This window comes from Notamacropus eugenii, chromosome 6 (genome assembly GCF_028372415.1).
Source record: "Notamacropus eugenii isolate mMacEug1 chromosome 6, mMacEug1.pri_v2, whole genome shotgun sequence".
Taxonomy (NCBI): domain Eukaryota; kingdom Metazoa; phylum Chordata; class Mammalia; order Diprotodontia; family Macropodidae; genus Notamacropus; species Notamacropus eugenii.
The window spans coordinates 377,715,112-377,734,904 of NC_092877.1; the positions used below are offsets into that span (position 1 = coordinate 377,715,112).

Consider the following 19,793-nt stretch of genomic DNA (forward strand, 5'->3'; position numbering starts at 1 on the left):
AAATGAAAGCAAAGACCTTCCCCCAAATTCAGCCCCTTGGTTGTCTCTCTTCCCTTCTTCCTCTATATCTTTCATCTTTTCTTCTCCTTTCTATAGAGGGAGGCAGGTGTGGCAGACCAGGTGTGGGCCTCTGCTCACCAGCTAGATGCTTCATGCCCAACATTAGCACAAACAAGCTGGGGGAGAAGGTACCATGCCACAAGGGCACTAGGCAGATTGCACCCTCTCTGTTAGCAGACCAAGTAGGGAGGCATTCTGAACCACCTGAGGGCTCCTAGGCAGGGCCCCAGGCTTCCTCACTGATGCTCCTCCTGAAGGTTATTGTGGTTCTGAACCCTGAAGGCCACTGAGAGAAAGGAAGGAAAGGGGGCTGTGAAAGGAAAGAAAGACAAGGGCAGAGGAGACAGCATGAATCTTGGGAAGTCAGAATCAGGAAGACCTGGGTTCAAATCCAGCCTCAGACACTCAATAAATCACTTCATCTCCACAAGCTTCAATTTTCTCATTTGCAGAAGGGGAACGATCATCACACTCACCTCCCAGGGTTGCTGTGAAGATAAAACAGGTAATATAGGGAAAGGACTTTGCAAACCATAAAATGCTCTATATAAATGCTTGGCATCATTGTTAGGGATAGCATCTGAATTCCCCACTCATACCTGAACAAGAGTGAGTCCGGATATCCCCACTGAGCTGTCCTTCAGCCTTTCTATGGAGATCCCCAGTGAGGGGAAGCCACAAGCTCCCAAGGCAGCCCATTCTTTTGGGGAACAGTGATGATTAGGGGTACTCTTTTCCTGACCCCCTCCCCCAATTTCCCTGGTCCCTTTCAAGTGATAACCCTCCAGAGACTTGACTGAGGATGACTCCCATGTGTCTCCATATCAGTCCGGATTCTTTCCAGAGCTCACTTTGACCACTTCCAACAGGGCTACCATCCTCCTCTATTAATGAAAAGGAATTATCATATTGTATTAATTATATTTTATAATATTATATATTAAAAGGAATTCTAGAAGGGAAAATCCAAAAAGCCAAAGCTCAGGCAGACCCCACACCCCACCTGCCTCCAGTAACCTTCTTCCTTTCTCCCAGTCTCTGACCAAGATCCAGCCCTTCTCAAAGGTCAACCATTCGCTGTGTTCTCTCAATCTCATCCTCTCCTGTCTTCTTCATCAGGTCACATGCTCAATTATTTCCCCTCCCCTCAAACCTTGAGTCTCTCTTTATCAACTGGTCTCCTCCATTCTTAAAAGGAAAAAGAAAAGAAAATCCTCACCAGACTCTACCATCCCCTCAAGCTATCATCCTATATTTCTCCTCCCTAGAAAAATCCTAGAAAAAGCTGTTTACACTTGCTGCTTCTATTACCACTCCCCTCACTCTATCCTCTACAATCCAAACTTGACTTCATCATGAGTTTAACTATCTTCTCTGTGTTTATGACTCCTAGATGTCTATATCTACTTCCAGCATCACCCTGGAGTTTGTCCTGCCTTGTCAATTGCCTAGTGGACATTTGGGACTGGAAGATCTAGAGCATCTTACATTCAACATGCCACAATTGAACTCATTTCATTCCCCTCCCTTCCAAGGCCTCCTCTATTTCTGCCAGAGGCACCACCATCCTTCCCATCTCCCAGGTCCTTTACTCATCGCTATCCATGGTTCTTCATCCTCCCTTATCCCCCCATATCAGATATTAACAAATCTTGTCATTTCCTCTCTATGACACCTCTCACATCTGACCCATCTCTACAGCCACACAGCTGCCATATTAGTTCACACTCTCCTCATCTCTCCCCTAGATGATGTTTCTCTACCTTGTCTCCCTCCACTCCAATCCATTTGAAACTCTTTTCCTTAAATAAAAATCTGAACATGACTCCTCTTCTCATTTAACTTCAGTAGCCTGGAATTGATTTCCTCTGGAATCAAATATAAATTACTCTGTTTAGCTCTTAAGTTCCTTCATAACTTGGCCTCATTCCATCTTTCAAGCTATGTTGGACATTACTCCCCATCCCTCACTGTGATCCTGCCAAACTGTCCTCGTCTCTGCTCCTCACATGATGTCCCATCTCTGCGCTTTGGCCCTAGATGTCATCCATATCTGGTACAAAGTCCCTCCTTACTGTTGACTCACAGAATCTCTCTCTTCCTTTAAGATGTGGCATCATTGTTGGTGGAGTTGTGAACTGATCCAACCATTCTGAAGAGCAATTTGTTCAAAGGGCTATAAAACTGTACATGTCCTTTGATCCAGCAATACCATCCCAGGTCTGTATCCCAAAGAGATCATAAAAAAGAGAAAATGACACACATGTACAAAAATATTTATAACAGCTCTTTTTGTGGTGGCCAAGAATTGGAAATTCAGGGGATGCTCATCCATTGGGGAATGGCTGAACAAGATGTGGTATATGAATGGAATGGAATACTGTTGTTCCATAAGAAATGATGAACAAGTATACTGCAGAAAAACCTGGAAAGACTTGCATGAACTGATGCTGAATGAAGTGAGCAGAACTAGGAGACCATTGTACACAAGAACAGCAACATTGTATGATGACTAGCTTTGATAGACTTAGCTCTTCTCAGCGATACAAGGATCTAAAACAATTCCCAAACACTCATGATGTAATATACTATCCACATCCAGAGAAAGAACTATGGACTCTGAATGCAGATCAAAGCATTCTATTTTCACTTATTTTTTGGTTTTGTTTTTTCATTCTTGTGGTTTTTCCCTTTTGTTCTAATTCTTCTTTCACAACATGACTAATGTGGAAATTATGTTTAACATAATTACGTATAGCCTATATTAGATTGCACGCCGTCTTGGGGAAGGGAAGGGAAGAGAGGGAGAAAAAAATTTGAAACTCAAAGCTCACAGAAGTGAATGTTGAAAACTATCTTTACATGTAATTGGAAAAAAATGACATACTATTAAGTGGGAAAAAATAAGGCATGGCATCATCATAATACCATATTCTGAATGAAGCCCTTCCTGATGCCCCAACTAACCTGCACCTATTTCTTCATGTCATTCATATGTGCTTGGACACGCAGAGTCCCATCAGAATGCCAACTCCTCATGAGTAGGGATCATTCTCTCCTCGCATTTGTTGATGGTGGTCAGTTGCTTAGTCTTCTCCAGGTCTTTTGTCCATGGGGTTTTCTTATCAAAGATACCAGAGTGGTTTGCTTCACACTGCTTCAGTGTGTCTCCATTTTACAAATGAGGAACTGAGGCAAATAAGGGTTAGATGATTTGGCAAGGGTCACACAGCTACCAAGCATCTGAAGTCAGATTTGAACTCAGGTCTTTCAACTCCTGGACGGTGCTCTATCCAACAAATACTTGTTGATTGACTTAAAGCTGGGAGTGACCTACAAGGCTATCAATTCCAGCTCTCTCATTTTATAGAAAAAGAAACTCAGACTTATGGGCAGGGAGGGAGCGATTCAAGGTAGTACATGTATTTAGCACCTTCTTTCCACTTTATTTTTGTTGTTGAGTTGCCAACTCTTCATAACCCCATTTGGGATTTTCTTGGCCATTTCCTTTTCCAGCTCATTTTACAGATGAGGAAACTGAGGCAAACAGGGTTAGTGAGTTGCCCAGGGTCACATAGATAGTAAGTGTCTGAGACCAGATTTGAACTCAGGAAGATGACTGATTCCAAGCCCAGTGTGCTATCTGCTGTACTACCTCACTATTCCTTGCGCTTTATAGAAATTCATTTATTTAGAGTTTGCCTGTAATTGGCCTGGAAGAAATGTTTATCCAATTAAATTCTCAGAAAAAGCCACAGAACCAGGCTTGTGAAAACAAGGTTTGGTTTGATTGATGTCCCCAGGTCCCTCTAACATCATCTGATTCTTCCTAAGATTTCAATACCAACTTGAAGTGTCTTTGGGGCCAAGGCGACGAGTGATCAAGTTTGGAAGGAAGGAAGGGACATGAGGACAGCCACTCCTGACTCACTTTTCCATATTTCAGATCTAAATGGTGATTTAAACTGCAGGCAGCTCAAATCTGGAAGGAGAAGATGGGGAGGAGGAGGGAGGGAGTGTTTCCTTGCCTTTATCTCTTTGCTCCACCCTCCATCCACACCCACCATCCACGAGTCACCGAGCCTTTGAAGCCAGCCTCAGACAGGACAGATAGACATCTCTGCCTTGCTACTGAATCACAGAACTTGTCTCAGCTGGCAAACATATTTCCACAGGGTCAATCTGAGGCTGAGTGATAGAAATACAGAGAAAGAGACAGAAACAGAAAGAGAGAGGGTGGTGAGAGTGCATGAGAGAGAAACAGACAGACAAGAGGCAGAGAGAGGATGGAGAGACAGAGCACGACAGACAGACAGAGACAGAAAGAGAGAGGGTGGAGAGATACAGCACAAGAGAGAGACAGAGACAGAGAAAGACAGAGAGACAGATGAACAGACACAAGCTCAGTCCCAGACAAACAGAGAGAAACATAAAGAGCCAGGACAGAGACAGGCCCACAGACAGATGCAGTCACAGATTGACTGAGATACAGATAGAAAGAGACAGACAAACAGAAAGAGCTTGAAACAGATAAAGAGACAAAGGATCAAAGGCAAGAGAATCAGGAATCACTTGGATTTTATGAAGGAGGTTCCTCATGCCCACAAAGATCTTCCTTTCTCTGTAGCTCAGTTGCTTATTCTGTAAGGGTCAGGGCTTGGGCTGGGGAATTCTAGGGTTTCTGGAATAGAATGGAAACTTCCCTTCACCCCCACCCCAGGCTCTTTCATTTTTTTCCCCTTTCTATCCCCAGTGCCTAAGAGAGTTTCCTCTCTTATAGGAATGATATCACAAGTACAGTCCCTTATTCCTGTTCCTGTCCCCAAAGCTTCATAGAATAGTGGGCATATAGTAAGTATCAATTAAAAGCTCATTGATCACTGATAAAGGTGTTAAAAATGATAATAGCTTATATCTAAAAACACTATCTATACAGAGAAGAACATAGCATATGGAGGGATGTCAGACCCCAGAGGCAGTGTAGTGCAGTGGGGAGAACTCTACATCTGGAGTCATGAAAACTTGGGTTCAGATCCTGCCTCTGACACTTCCTTGAATTGTGGTGATAACCATGGGCCAGTGGCTTCATCTCAACCTAGCCTCAGTTTCCTCTTCTGTAAAATGGAGATGATAATGACCCTGGGGGAGGTAGTGTGGAGGAGGAAACTGAGTCAGAGAGAGGTGCCCAGACTTGCCGAGTCTCCTGGCTAGTTAGTGAGAGGTGAGGCTGAAAGGAGCATCCTAGGACCTTCCCCAGGGAGATGATGGCAACAGAAGGCTCTGTCACCTCAATGCTGTGGGGGAGCCGCAATCTCTCCATGTGCACCAGTGGCAATGGGTCATATTAGAGGGGGCATTGGACCTTGAGTCCCTGGCAGCCTCAAGAAAGGTCACACAGGCAGCAAAAACTGTTTTTGGTAAATGCCAAGAGGGTAAAAATATGGCAGCTGAGAAAGGCAAACCAACCCTCAAAAGGAAAGGTGGTCCACTTCTGGATCTATCTAGGCTCTTGTCTCTGCTCTGTCACTGACCGTGTGGCCTTGGGCCACCCCCTTTCTCTCTCTGGGCCTCAGTTTCCTCATTTGTAAAATGAGGAGAATAAAGTCATTGGTGTCTAAAGTCCCTTATGGCTCTAAAACTTTTGTCACTTCCCCTCCCTGGGTCTCAGTTCCTCTATTTGTAAAATGAGACTTGGAAGTCTCTGAGACCCCCCTTCTAGTCCCTCGGTCAATGACTACCTATGATCCTGACCCTTACACTGACTGGCTGTGTGGTCCTGAGTAAATCCCTTAGTCTCTTCCTCAGTTTCCTCATCTGTAAAATGGGCTCCAAGGACTCCCTGAACTCTGATAGTTTATAACTAATCACTCATCTATTCTAGGACTTCTAGGGAGAGGGATGGAAGTGAGTGTGTCCCTAGAAGGAAAGAAGCCTCTCCTTGGATGTCTCTGAGTCCTGAAATAAAAAGTCCACGTCACTTTCTTCACCTGCTCTTATTTCTGGCCAAATTGATTGATCTGCTATGCCCTATACATGGAACCCCATGTCCCACTTTGGTGCCTCTGCCCAGACTGTGCCCCCTGCTCTTTCCATCTTTTAGAATGACAATAATAATGTCTAACATTTAGAAGTACTTAAGGCGTGTAAATGATTTCTACCTGGTTATTTCATTTGATCTTTACAATAGCCACAGCCACGCATGTGAATCACCTCTGTCTGACCAGATATCAAGACAGGCCATTGGTTAAGTCTCTTCTAAAATAAATAAGGGTGGGTGCCACCTTCCCCTACTCCGCTCTTTACTGGCAGATTGCCTTAGGTGGCTGCATCGCCTGGGACATCCATCCCTGGCATCAGGGCTAGGCATCTGCTGCCCCAAGGCATCCAGTTATTGATGTTTAGCTGTTTGTCAGCTGTGCCTGACTCTTCATGATGCCATTTGGGGTTTTCTTGGCAGAGACACTGGAGGAGTTTGCCATTTCCTTCTCCAGCTCATTTTACAGATGAGGAAACTGAGGCAAATGGATTAAATGATTTGCCCAAGGTCACACAACTAACGTGTGTTGGAGGCTGGATCTGAACTCATGAAGAAGAGTTTTCTTGACTCCAGGTCTAGTACTCTGTGCACTACAATACCCCCTAGTTATCCCAGTGTGTCCTAAGGACTCAGAAAAGCACTCACATGGCTCCAACTGAAGTCTCCTGAAAAGAACAGTAAGTCAACAAGCATGTATTAAGTACCTTCTATGTGCCAAACCAGGAATGAAACAATCCTACTCAAAAACAGTTCATATTCTAGTCAGGGATGACACACTGTCCCAAGAATATATTTATACCTGTCTATTATCCTTGTTACTTTTTATGGATGAGGGAACTGTCTCCCCAAAGAATGTGCCTCAATATGTTTTGGCTTCATCTTGGTCCAAAGCCTGTTGGAGGTTCATATGGCATGGTGATGACAGCTTCACAGATTACAGGAGGTTTTCACACCTTCTGTTAACATCCTCAGCAATCCTGTGATACAGACATGGAGAGTGATATATGGCCCCCATTTTACAGATGGGGAAACTGAGGCTCACTCAGCCCATGAAATCATAGAACCAGGACAAGTACATGAACCCTCTGCATTTTCATCTCCCACTGCACAAAGTTGCTTGCTAATCATTGGGCAATGCCCCTAATTTGAGAATTGGGAGAAATCTCAGCCATGGAGTCCAACTCAGACCTGAAGGAAAATCCATTCTAGTATCCTTCTGACAAGAAATCCCTGGCCTCTGTCTGAAGCCCTCCAGTGCATGGAATTCACCTTCTCAAAGGCAAGCCATGCTTCATTCAGACAATTTGAATTGTGATCCGTTTGCACCCAGTCACTACCTCTGGTTCTGCCCTCTGGGGCCCCCAAGCAAAACAAGCCTAATCCCTCATCCCTGTGCCCTGAGCTAGCTCTAAGATGTCCTTAATTTTCTTTTCTCCTGACCAAACTGCAGGCCTATCCACTGACCCTGATTGGAGCATCCCAACTCCATCCAGGATGCCAACCTCCAGATGTTCCGCCAAGATCAATAGCCTTCCTAGAGTCTCTGCTACTGTCCAACCTTAGGTCTCCCAGAGGTGCAAGGGAAAATACCGAGATCATGGAGTCCTAAAGGACAGCTCTATGATGCCAGGCTTTGCTGCTCATTGACTCAATGATCTTCAACTCCTCAACCACCATTTCCTACAATGAGAGAGTTGGACTGATGGTCTCTGGGGTGCCTTCAAGCTCTCACTGGGATGCTAAAGATTTCCAAGTCACCAAGCATTTCCTGAATATCTACTATGTGCAAGGCCTTGGGTTAAGTGCTGGTGATACAAGGAAAGACAGTCTCTACCCTCAAAGACCCCCAGTCTAATGAGGGGAACAACACGCAACTATGTACAAACAAGACATGGACTGACTAAGACAGATGGAAGGAACTGAGAAATAGCTTCTTGTACAAAGTGGGGCCATCGTTGAGACATGAAGGCGGGCAGGGAAGCCAAGAGGCAGAGATGAGGAGGAAAAGAAATCCAGGCACAGGGGAGAGCTAGAGAAAATGCAGGGAGTCTGAAGATGGAGGCTCTTGTCAGAGAACCATCTAGGAGCCTGGGTCACATAATCAGGTTACAAAGAGATTTAAGCACTAAAGAGAGGGTTGATTTAACTTTGACTGTGGAGGGAATTGGAGCCTCTGGAGTTCATTGGATGAGGGTGACATGTTCAGATCTGGGCTTTAGGAAGGTCACTGACAGCTGATTGGAGGATGAGCTAGAGTAGGGAGAGACTTGGGGCAGGCAGACCCACCAGCAGCTATGCAATGATCCAGACATGAAGGGATGGTAGCAGTGCCCAAGGGCCAAAGGGGATCTACAAGGGAAAGGTTACAAAAGCTCAATCATCATGCCTTAGCAACAGATTAGTTAGGTGAGAGGCTGAGAAGTTGAGGATGATATCTAGGTTGAAAGCCTGGTTCAGTGAAAGGAGGGTTGGGGTGCCTTCAGCAGTGATAGGGAAGTGAGGAAGGAGGGAGGCTTAGTAGAAAAGATCATGAGCAGTTTGGGACAGGCAGTGTTTGACAGACATCAGTTCAAGATGTCCAATAGGACATTGGAGATACAAGACCACGGATCAGGAAAAAGATTAGAGATGGACAAATAGAACTGAGAATCAATTGCATAGAGACCATAGTTTCATCCGTGGGTGCTGATGAGATGGCCAAATGAAACAATAGAGAGGGAGAAGAGGTGACCCAGGACAAAGTGTTTGAGGGACACCTAGAGTTAGTGGATATTATCTTGACAAAGATTCAGCAAAGGTGACTGAGAGAGACTGATCAGACAGGTCAGAGAAGCAAGAAAGAAGTCACAAAAACCTAGAAGAGAGTATAAAGAAGAGAGTGACTGACATTGATAAGCATGCAGAGAGGTCAGGAGAGAGGGGGATTGAGAAAGGCCCAATTTTCCAAGCACTTACTCTCGAAGTCGCTTCTCTCTCCTTCTTGCTGGTCCATAAAACAACATGAAAATGGTACAGAATATATGTTACAGCAAGAATTATCTTTGATTGCTCCTGGAGTATCCCAGAAGGGCCTCAGTTTCTTCACCTGTGTAGAATGGACAAATGGACCAGTTTCTCCGGTAGCTTTCAGATCTAAGTTTAGACATCCTCCTGTCCCCAGTCTGATAACTCCAGGACACAGCCAGGATTGTTTTTAATAGATTCAAAGTTAGGAGGAACCTAACCCAACTTCTGATTTTACAGGTAAGGAGCTCCATTTCAGAGAAGGGAAACCATGTGCCCAAGCTCATCCAATTAGAATTGTGGAGTGATAGAATTTAAAGCTGGGAATGGGAGGGGCGAAGACCAGAGAAAGGAAATTATTTTCCCAAGGTCACACAACTAGTAAACAGTACAGTCAAGATTTGGACCTAGGTCTCTTGACTTTCAATAACCCAGTGCAGTTCCTACTCCATCATGGTCCTGTGTTCTAGCTTAGGAAGTAGGAAAGGGAATAGAATCAGTGATACAAACCTGCCAGCATTTTAGGAATGTCATCCTCAGGTGCGATGCTAGAGATCTTAGGACTGACTTGAAGAACTCAGGTACTCATGAACCTTCAAATGTCTTTATATTTTAATTTGGGGTTAAGTAATACATTTTGAAGAAAACAATTGCATTTCCTAGGACCAGGCCAATTTTTCATGCCCAGAATTGATGCCTTCTTTCTCTAGTCAACAAAAGTGATTTCTGGCATCAGATTCCATCAGGAAAAGATGAATCGTGTAGGTGCCCATAGAGAGGAGGACCCTGGACGTTGTATGAAGGAAGGATGAAGGGTATCAGAACCACAAAGGGAGAGAAGCAATACAATGGTTGGAGTCTAGGAGAAAAGTCTGACCACTGAGTTGGAAAGAGTGGTCTTGTCATGCCAACGAAGACAGCAAAAGCCGGGATCCAGAGGTGCAGGTTGGGTCCGATATGCAGGAGCCAGAGAGCGTGACCAGGCAGCTGAAATAAAAATGTGGGATCAAAATAAGCTAACGGTTCAAGGATGAGAGAAAATCAGAGGTCAGCCAGCTGGTGCTCACCACTAAAGGACTGTTGCATGCTCAGTCCTTGCTGAGTAGCCTTTTGCCACCTTTGTGCCATCTTGTGTTGGGACCTCCTTACACAGCATGAGTTATGTGATTCCCTCCCCCTCCAAAAATGTCATGTTCAAAATGGCAGTTTTACATTATATGTGTCCGTGGTAGTAAATGGTACCTAACAAATGTTTGTTGACTGGCTGGTTGGTTGGCTTAGCATCTCTGCTCTCCCTCCCTGAGCCTTCATTTCCTTAGCTATAAAGTTGGGTATGAGAATGCCAGGAATGCCTGTGCCATCTCTCTCATATAGTAATAATCTGAGAGAAGAAGGTGGGGAGTCAGCTCGTGGTGTAAATGTCAGCTATTGGGATGGAGGCAGGGTTTCTAACTGTTACAGGATCATGGTCTATTGGTCAGAAGGGGTCTCAGTGACCTCTCCAGCCCCCTCTGAGCTCCCCAGACAAGAATCCCCTCAACATCAAGAGCCACTCTGGCCACTGCTTCTCAGGGGAGTCAATTTCACTCTTGGAGAACTCTAATTATTAGAAAAGGTTTTTTTTCTTTTTAAATCCTAAATCTGCATTCCTGTACCTTCCCCCCTAGTTCCTGGTTCTGCCCTCTGGGGCCAAGAACACCTCCCACAGGCCAGTCTGTCCCATACTTGAAGATGGCAGCCATGTTCTCCTAGAGTCTTCTCTGCTCCAAGCTGGTCCTCACATGGCATGAACTCCAAACCCTCACTCCCCCAGCTCATCCTCCTTAGGTGCCCTTCCTAGAATGTGAGTGTCCCTTAACACTCCAGGTGGCATCTGACCAGGGTAGGACAGAGGAGTGAGTGAAACGACTTGTCTGGAATCCCAAAGAGAGAAATAGTTGAAGTCAGAATTTGCAGCCAAGCCTTCCTCACACCTTGATCCACTTGTTAAATGGCGCTTGAGAGGGGGAAGGAAGGGTTTTAAAAGCTACAAAGATGGAATTATATATCTGATCCTACAGTAGAGGCTGACGGAATCAGACCTTCATTGAATGGAGGACAGATTGTAGTCGTCAGGTCAAGTCAGCAGCTTTATTAAGTGCCTACTACGTGTGTCAGTCACTGTGCTAGGCACTGGTGATACGAATATTAGCTAAAGACAGTCTGTCCTCAAGGAGATTACATTGAGAAATAAAAGCTAGGTGGGAAAGCGGCAGGGGGAGGCACCTAGGCAAGGGCATGGGGGCGAGGCAAGGAGAGTCAGCAGCAGAGCTGGGAGAAGACTGCAGTGGAGACAGCTGAGGTAGGGCTACAAGCCAGAAGACCATGGAGTGGTGCAGGCATAAGGTGATGAGGGCCTGACCAGGGCAGTGACCTTAAAGGGAGAGAAAAGTGGGTATGAGAGATATCGTGAAGGTCAAGATGGTAAGATGTGGCAGTAGGCTGGACATACGGAGTGAGTAAAGAATCAAGGAGGACTCTGTGGTTGCGAGTGTGGGTGCCTGGGAATAAGGCAGTGCCCTCAGAAGGAACAGGGAAGTTCAAAGGGAATCGGGCTTGGGGAGGGGAGAGATCACGAGTTCAGTTTTAGACATGTGGAGTTTGAGAAGTCTGTGGGACGTAGTTTAAGATATCCAAGAAGCAGACAGAGTTTCATGTGAGACGACCTCCAAAGAGAGAATGGGGACAGATAGATACAGGTGTGTGTGTGTGTGTGTGTGTGTGTGTGTGTGTGTGTGTGTTTTGAGTGGGGGGGGGGTGTATGTGTGTATGTGCCTGTGTGTGTGATCTGCATTGATGACTGAACCCACAGGAACTGATGAGATCACCAAGTGAGGGGACTAAAGGATAAAGAGCTTTCCCTTCTCGGGGTCTTTGGTCTCTTCCCCACCAGGAACAAGGAGACTTTGCAGCATCGAAATCTTTTGGCACCTTAAGCTTCCCATAGTGGGATCCCCTCTACCAGGGCAGACGGTCATCCTTCTGAGACTTGGTAGATGGCCTCTTCTATTGGCAATGGTTGAAATGCCTGTTTCCCTGCTGCCAGGCAAGAGAAGAACTTCCCAGCACCAAGCTAGGCTTGTCTCCAGACAACAGGAGAGCCTTGAGTTCAGACTCGATGCTTGTCCAGCTCAAAAGAATTCACCAAAGCTCATGCTCCCCTGTCTCTCTACCATTAGGAACCCAGGTTCCCCTTCATGCAAAGAGAATATATCAGAAGAAGCCTTTGCCAAGTCTAGAGTAAAATTATGGATCCCATTCATCTCCAAAAGTGATTTTTGTTCACTATTTTTTTCTAGAGCTATGATTTCATCAGTGGAGGGAATTCCCTGATACAGAAAGTCCCTCCACCCATGCAGATTGCAATATGATTAGAGAGTTTCCTGGAACATTGGGTGTTTAAGTGACTTGCCCAGGGTCACCCAGTCACTACGGGTCAGAGGCAAGACTAGACTCTGAACACTCTTCCCTCAGACATATCTCTTTCTTCCCTCAGACCTATCCCTTTCTTCCCTCTTCCCTGCTCTCTCTCCCAAAAGGAGTCTTTTGTTCAAGAGCATTTCCGTAAAACCACAGAATGTTGGGTCATAAACTGAGCTGGGCTTTGGGTTGCCTGACTCTGGTCCCAGCTCTGACCTTTCTGCTGAGCTACTTTAGCTGCCTTGTTTTTGGTTTCAAGGAGGAAGTAGGTTTGATGATATCCAAGATTCCTTCCGGAGGTAAAAATCTGTTTCTAAATCATTAAGGGACACAAGGTCTACTCAGGGCATCTCAATGATTCTAGGTGATTTGGGGGAGTGAGGACCTCTGGGGCCACCTCAGTCCACCTAGGCTCAGCAAGTTGTTATCTGGTCACACTCACCAAGGTATCCCTTGGGGGCCCCATGTCCCAGGCTGGGTAGCCCATTGGTCTCACCCAGGGGGCCAACTCGGAGGTACCTATACACATGGCTGGCCCTGGACCAACTGTCTCCCCAGTGAGGATGCTTTCTTGATGAACCCCCCAGGTGTAGAGGCTTAGCTGAGGCGTCCCAAGGTCTCCAGGAGACAGCCCTCACCCAACAGCATTCCACAGTCCCCATGGCAATGGGGCGCTGGCATTCTTGTTTCCAGGGCGACCCCAGGCCCTCAGCGTCCTGTGTTTCCACAGCAACCAGCCAAGGCCCCAGTGAAAGCTTGCTCCCTGCTCCACTCCTCCTGGACAAGTCCCAGCAGTTTCTGCAAAAGGCAGGTGAGCCAGGACTAGATGTCGGGAGGGCCTGGCCAGCCAGTCCTGACACCAAGCTGGGCTCCTCTGTCTGCAGAATCCCCTGGTGGAATCTGGGAATTAGCAGCATTAGAAACATCCCTCCACCCACCCCCTCCCAGTACCTGAAAAAATATCGAGCAAGCCTCTTCTGGGACTCCAGGAAGAAGCTGGATTTGCCTGCAACTTCCCTGGCTCCAATTTCTCTTTGTGGTCTTTTCCATGAGTGCTGAGGCCAGTGATCCGGGTGACCGTGGGGATGAGAAGCCCAGTCTGAAGCTGGAAGCTGTGATTCAGGTCAGTTCACTTGTCCCTACCACCCTCCCTCAATCAAGTGGGCAAATGGTTGAGACAGACAGACAGACAGACAGACAGACAGACAGACAGACAGACAGACACAGGGAGAATGCCATCACTCCTGGCCTGATCTGGGCCCTCCCTATGAGGTCTGCCTGGTCTCCCTCCCCCTCCAGATGACAGGAAGTACCTTGTAGGAGAGGAACCCCATGGTTATGCCTCCCAGGGATACTTCCTGCAGCTTTCATGGTCTAATCTAGTCTAGTCTACACCAGGAGGAGATGGAGAGTGTAGGATGGCATCAGGGAGTTGGGAGAGAGAGGAAACTCCCCCCCTGCTCCAAGAAGAGGTCTGTGGTTAGCCATCTTTTTGATCTGTCCTCATACTTTCTTAACTTTCTGAAAACTACTTTGATGCACCTATGGAGAGCTGATAAAAATTAGATAAAACGTTCATTCACTACAATAGAATAGGCAGAGGCACAAGTGGGACAAGATTTCCGAGAGAACCTGGCCCAACTTGCACCAAGAATCTGCGGTTTGGGAGGGGAGGCCATAGAAAAAGAGGGCCTTCACGTAGTGGGTCATCGAGTCCCAAATTACAGCCAGGAGGGAATACACAGCCCAACCCCCGAGTTCTGCCCAGGAGGAAAGTGAAGAGAAAGGGCTGGGTTCAGATCCCAGTCTTATAACCACCGGTGCTGCCCTCCCTCTCAGTTTTTTCCTGTGGATAATGGAGGGATCAGGGTAAAGCCAGTAAAGTTCTCTAACCTAGGGTCTGTGAACTTTAAAAAATGAGAACTATTTCAATAGAATTGGGCTCCTTTACAATCCTATATATTTTATTTTAGACATCTAAAGACATGACTGAGAAAGGGTCCATAGGTTTCACCAGGCTCCTCAAGGTGTGGGGGTGCGGAGGAAAGTTCATAATGAAGTACAACCATTTGTTTTGTCCTTGTATCCTGAAGACCAGGGGCCTTTCTGACTTGCACCTGAAACCTTCTATATGTGCTGTGTCCCCTACTGGAATATAGCCCCTGGGGGAAGAGATTACCCCATTTTTCTATTTTTATCCCTAGCTCTTAGGAATGCATGGTTGTGTCATTTCATTCATGTCTGATTCTCTGTGACCCCATTTGGGGTTTTCTTCAAAAGATATTGGAGGAGTTTGCCATTTCCTTCTCCAGCTCATTTTACAGATGAGGAAACTGAGGTAAACAGGGTGCAGTGACTTGTTCAGGATCACACAGCTAGTATCTAAGGACAGATTTAAACTCAGATCTTCCTGACCCAGACCTGGTGCTCTATATACTGTACCACCTAGCTGCCCCCCCCCAAATACATAGATAATAAATGCTTTATTCATAACACAAAATAGTAAGAACCCCTGAATTATATGGTGCCTAAGGTCCCAGTTTTAGCTACTGTGATCCTCCTGAGGAGTAGCCTAGAAAGAAATGGGTCTTGATCCTCAGGTGAGATTTTAAAGGAGGCATAATATGCATGCAGAAAGTTAAGAAAACCTGGAGTTCTCACTACTGCCATTTCCCTACTTTCTCCTCTTTACCCCCAACTAGAACATGAGCTTCTTGAGGACAAGAACTGTTTCTGCCTTTCTTTCCCCACCTCCCAGGGCTTAGCACATAGAAGGTGTTTAATAATTGCTTGCTGACTGACATTTCCTTCCCTAAATCCTCACTCTGACATCTTCACAATTTGTACTCATCCCCTTAAAGGACTCTGTTTTTCAGTGTCATAGTTCAAGGCTAACCAGCTTACACCTGTTTATGCTGAGTGAGGTTTGCGTGTGTGTTTGGGGAGGGGGGCGTTATATTCAAAATTAAGACGTCATTGAGAATTTATTTAGGCTTAGAAGTGGAGAGATTTAGTTGTCTCCAGGTCGAGATGACCTGGGTTCAAACTTTGCCTCTGATGAATGAATAACTGCCATGCAACTCTAGACAAACCCTCATCAACTCTTTATGAAAGGAATTCTTTGTCCTTTTTTGTGTCCTAGAGCCCTTTGGCATCAATCTGGTGAAACCTCTATATCTCTTTTCAGGATAGTGTTTTAAAAATACATAAGATTTCATAGGAAATCAATTATTTTGAAATATGGTAATATAAATTCTTTTTAAAAAAAGTTCACTGGCCAGCAGTAGTGGAACACCCCAGAAATTCCTGCCCCTGGAGAAGCTGAGGCTTGGGTACTCTGAGCTTCAGTGGGCTAAACCAACCCAGGATCCTCATTAAGTTAAACACTGATGTGGTGGGGAGAGGAAGGATACAGGAGAGAGACAAGGGATCCTCCAGCCTGCCTGAGGAGAGACACACAGGATGAGATCAGAAATAGAATGGGTCAAAACTCCCTTGATGATTGGAGTGGGCTTGGCATCTGAGTGGTCCCTGCACTTCTAGCCTCAGCTTCATAGGAAGAACCAGTTTCACACACCCCACATTAAGAACCTCTAAGACAAAGTCTTAGAACAGATCCTTATTTGCTCTGGGGGAGGGAATTTTCTCAGCGTACTAATGGAATCACAAATCTGATTTTAAAAAATAACAACACTATTTTAGGACACATCTGGTGATTCAATAAAATCAGATCCTAAGTTTACAACTGGATACACCCTGAAAGTACTTTCCAAAACAAGACACTCTGTTCAGATGTTCGTAACAGGGAGGGAGGACAATGATGAGGTGAAGCAGCCTAAGTGTCCAATGTACGTATTATAAATGATGGCACATCAAATGCAATGAAATCACATTCTGACAAGTATGAGGACTATGGAAAAAGTGGGGGCACCATTTATGAAATACTACAAAAGGAAAATAAACCAGCATCAGAACACAAGCTCTAAACTACTCAATGACCTTTCTATATGAATGAAAGGACAGAGGTTTCTGACTTAGATAAAAGAACCAGAAAGGAAACTTTTTGCATGGAAGTTGACCAATGTGAATGTAAAACCATGATGGAGCTAGTTGGCTTATTATGATGTTCTGTCATTTTTTTTAATCAAGTTTGTCACTGTGGCAGAATCACAGAAGCTCAGGGTTGGAAGGCTGGGCTAGTTAATGTCTCCAGTGTCTTTGGGCTCTATAACTTGTGATCCTAGGAACCCTGGGAATGAAAAACTCCACCTTTGGTTCTTCCATTCCCTGGCTCAGCAACACCTGGGGATGTGGTAGCCAGGAAAGGATGGAGCTTGCCAGTAAAGCTCTGTCTTCTGGTCCGGAACAGCTGGTGCTAAAGTCAGGCATCCTGAGCTAGTGTTTGGGGAGACAGATGCTAATCAGAGCAGGTCGACTGCAAGGAGGGCTAGTTCCTGATACATGAAAGCTCCTCAAGGGCAGCCACAGCAGCAGCCAGCCAGGGCTGTGATTGGCCAGCAGGCACATAACCTGTCATTTACACCTGGCCTGGATGACTATCTGTGCCTGAGGGCCTCATGCTTTGCAGGCAGGCGCCACCAGGATGCCCAGATAGGCTTTGCTGTTTCCCAGTAGAGACTGGACTTCTTTCCAGTGTCTCCTGAGGAGTCCAGAGCATCTTCCCACCTGCCTTTGCCAAGGACTGGAGAAGGAAGGAAGGGTCTCTGAAATATCCTGGACTCCCCCATCCTGCACTCCCACAAAGTGACTGGAGCAAAAACAAACAAAACCCAGGCTCTTAGACGTTCAAAGAATTTTTAATTTAAAAATTAAAATTAAAAAGGAGAGAAAGTAGTCTATTTGTAGAAAGATAATAAATAAATAATAGCTAGCACTTTAAAATCTACAAAGCCCTACACACACACACACACACACACACACACACACACACACACACACACTTGACATATTAAATGGTAATATTATTCTCATTTACAGAGATTGGAAAGAGGTTAAATAACACACCCACACATGCATCACTTTCACACATGTAAATCTATTAATTTGTACATACAGATATGTAATACATATACTGTATATACATCTAAACATACACATATATACATACACATCTGTGTAATGGTTGGGAAAGGCTGGAACACGTCCATTATAATAGTCATAACTTGCTGTTGACATTAATGTTGTATTTTGTGATGGCAAAAAGTACTTTATAAACATCTCATTTGAGCTTCATGACAATCCTGTGAGATAAGGGCTAAGGTTAATATTATTCCCATTTTGTAGATGAGGAAACTGAGGCTGAGAGTGGCTATGTGACATGGTCATAGAACTATCAGAGGCAGAATTCAAACCCTTATTTCCTGACTCTAAGCCCAGCTCTCTGCCCGCTGGGCTTCACTGTCTGTGATCTGGATGATGCATTATCCTGTCATAAAGAGAAATCAATGGCAATATCACCTCAGTAAGTCACTTGGCCTTTTTTTGTTTCAATTCCTCATCTATAAAATGGGGATGATAATGGCATCTGACTCATAGGGTTGTGATTATCAAATGAGATAGTAACTATAAAATGTTTAGCACAGAGCCTGAGATATAGTGGCCACTCCGTAAGTGTTAGCTATTATTAATTGTTCTTATCATCAGTCATCATCATCATCATCACTAATACACAGAGGCAGAGCTGGGTAGCCCAGTGGATAGACCACTAGGACTCAGTGTTCAGGAAGATCTGAGTTCAAATCCAACTTCAGAAACTTATTGTGTGACACTGAACAAGTCACAACCCATGTTTGCTTCAGTTTCCTCCTCTGTAAAGTGGGGATAATAATAGCATACGTACCCCATGGTTGCTGTGAGACTCAAATGAGATAATATTTGTAAAGTGCTTTGCAAACATTAAAACTCTATATAGATGTCCACTATTATTACCAAAAATAATAATGACATTTATATTGCACTATAAGATTTTCAAAGTGCTTTACATATGTTACCTCATGACAACCCTGTGAGAAAGATGCTGAGAGATTATGCCTATTTTACAGATGAGGAAACTGGGGTCCAGAGACATGAAATGGCTTGGTGAGGGTTATATGGCTGTCGTCTGACTCTGAGGTCAGCCGTCTGGCCGTCAATTCCATGGCAATGAAAAATTATAAAAGCAGAATTAGGAGGATGCAAGAGAACCGCAAACAACTGTGTGTTTGCATCGCTATGGACATGCAGGGATGTGCATTCATTGAGATTAGATGGAGCATAGGATGACTCACCAATAGATGCTATCTGCGAAATGTCAGATTGCTTACACTCAAAATAAAAGTCAGGGTGAAGGCAGCAGGGAGGGAGGGGACGGTGGGAGAGAGTGTGGAAAAACCGTCCTGGACTTCAAAAGATGGAAGCCGGGAACTTGACCAAGGCCATCACAAGTTGGGAGTGGTAGGGGAGGCACTCATTAATAAAGAGGCAAAAACACCCAGCAATGCTGCGTTTGTCTACTCTGGTGGTTTAGCAAGTCATTTTAAAAGGTTTCCCAAGCAGGTCAGTCTTGTAATTTGATTCCATTCAGCAAGCATACATTAAGTGCCTATTATTTGCAATAATTGTTCCATTTCAAAAATAATACAATCCTTATCTTCAAGGAGCTTACTTACCTTCTCTCCTCTAGTTAGTGGAGGAAGGTTTTCCTTCTCCTTTACAAAGAGGGCCAGAGGATAGGCATCATCCACTGAGCAAATACGGAAATCCCTTCTTGCTGAGGTCAACATTCAGGACTGTTCCATCTAATCAATGGCAGCTTTTACCCAAGGGCATTGTTTTGGAAGGCATCCTTCAATATGTTAACCCTGATGGGGGCTCATCTATGGGTGTAGTCCCAAGGCACTGGGAAGCAACTTGTTTCCACCCCAAAATATGTGTGCTTCTGTATTGGCAGGCTCCGTGATCCTGGAAATTCCTGATCTGGGGAACAAAGCTTTTTGCTTTGCAAAGAGAGATACAATCTGAAAGATAACCCAAGAATCCACGATAAACTCCCCAGAAGATTTGACTCATTTGTTCATTCAATACACATTTCAGCATACCTCTGCACCTCTGCTGTTTTAGGAGTCAGAGGAGATAGAGAATTTAAAAGTCAGCTGCCTTGTCCTTCCTACACGTCTGGGGTAGGGCCAGCCCCCCAGGTATGATCAGACCACCGCAAAATACAGCAGGGTGATTA

At 45.1% G+C, this 19,793-nt stretch overlaps 1 protein-coding gene and 1 long non-coding RNA gene across 2 annotated transcripts in view; one reads left to right on the forward strand and one right to left on the reverse strand.

Annotated features, from left to right (window-relative positions):
* Positions 1-9,091: 9,091 nt before the first annotated feature.
* LOC140510278 (uncharacterized) lies at positions 9,092-13,171 on the reverse strand. The gene is made up of 3 exons (XR_011969170.1): positions 13,002-13,171; positions 9,611-10,087; positions 9,092-9,182 (listed from the first exon to the last, which is right to left on the reverse strand). It is a non-coding gene; the product is annotated as an uncharacterized lncRNA (long non-coding RNA).
* A 67-nt stretch (positions 13,172-13,238) lies between these two features.
* Positions 13,239-19,793, forward strand: part of CROCC2 (ciliary rootlet coiled-coil, rootletin family member 2) — a 167,111-nt gene continuing 160,556 nt past the window's right edge. The window contains exon 1 of the mRNA XM_072618755.1: positions 13,239-13,682. Within this exon, the coding sequence (XP_072474856.1) occupies positions 13,608-13,682 (75 nt within the window). The 5' untranslated portion in view covers positions 13,239-13,607. The remainder of the gene's footprint in view (positions 13,683-19,793) is intronic.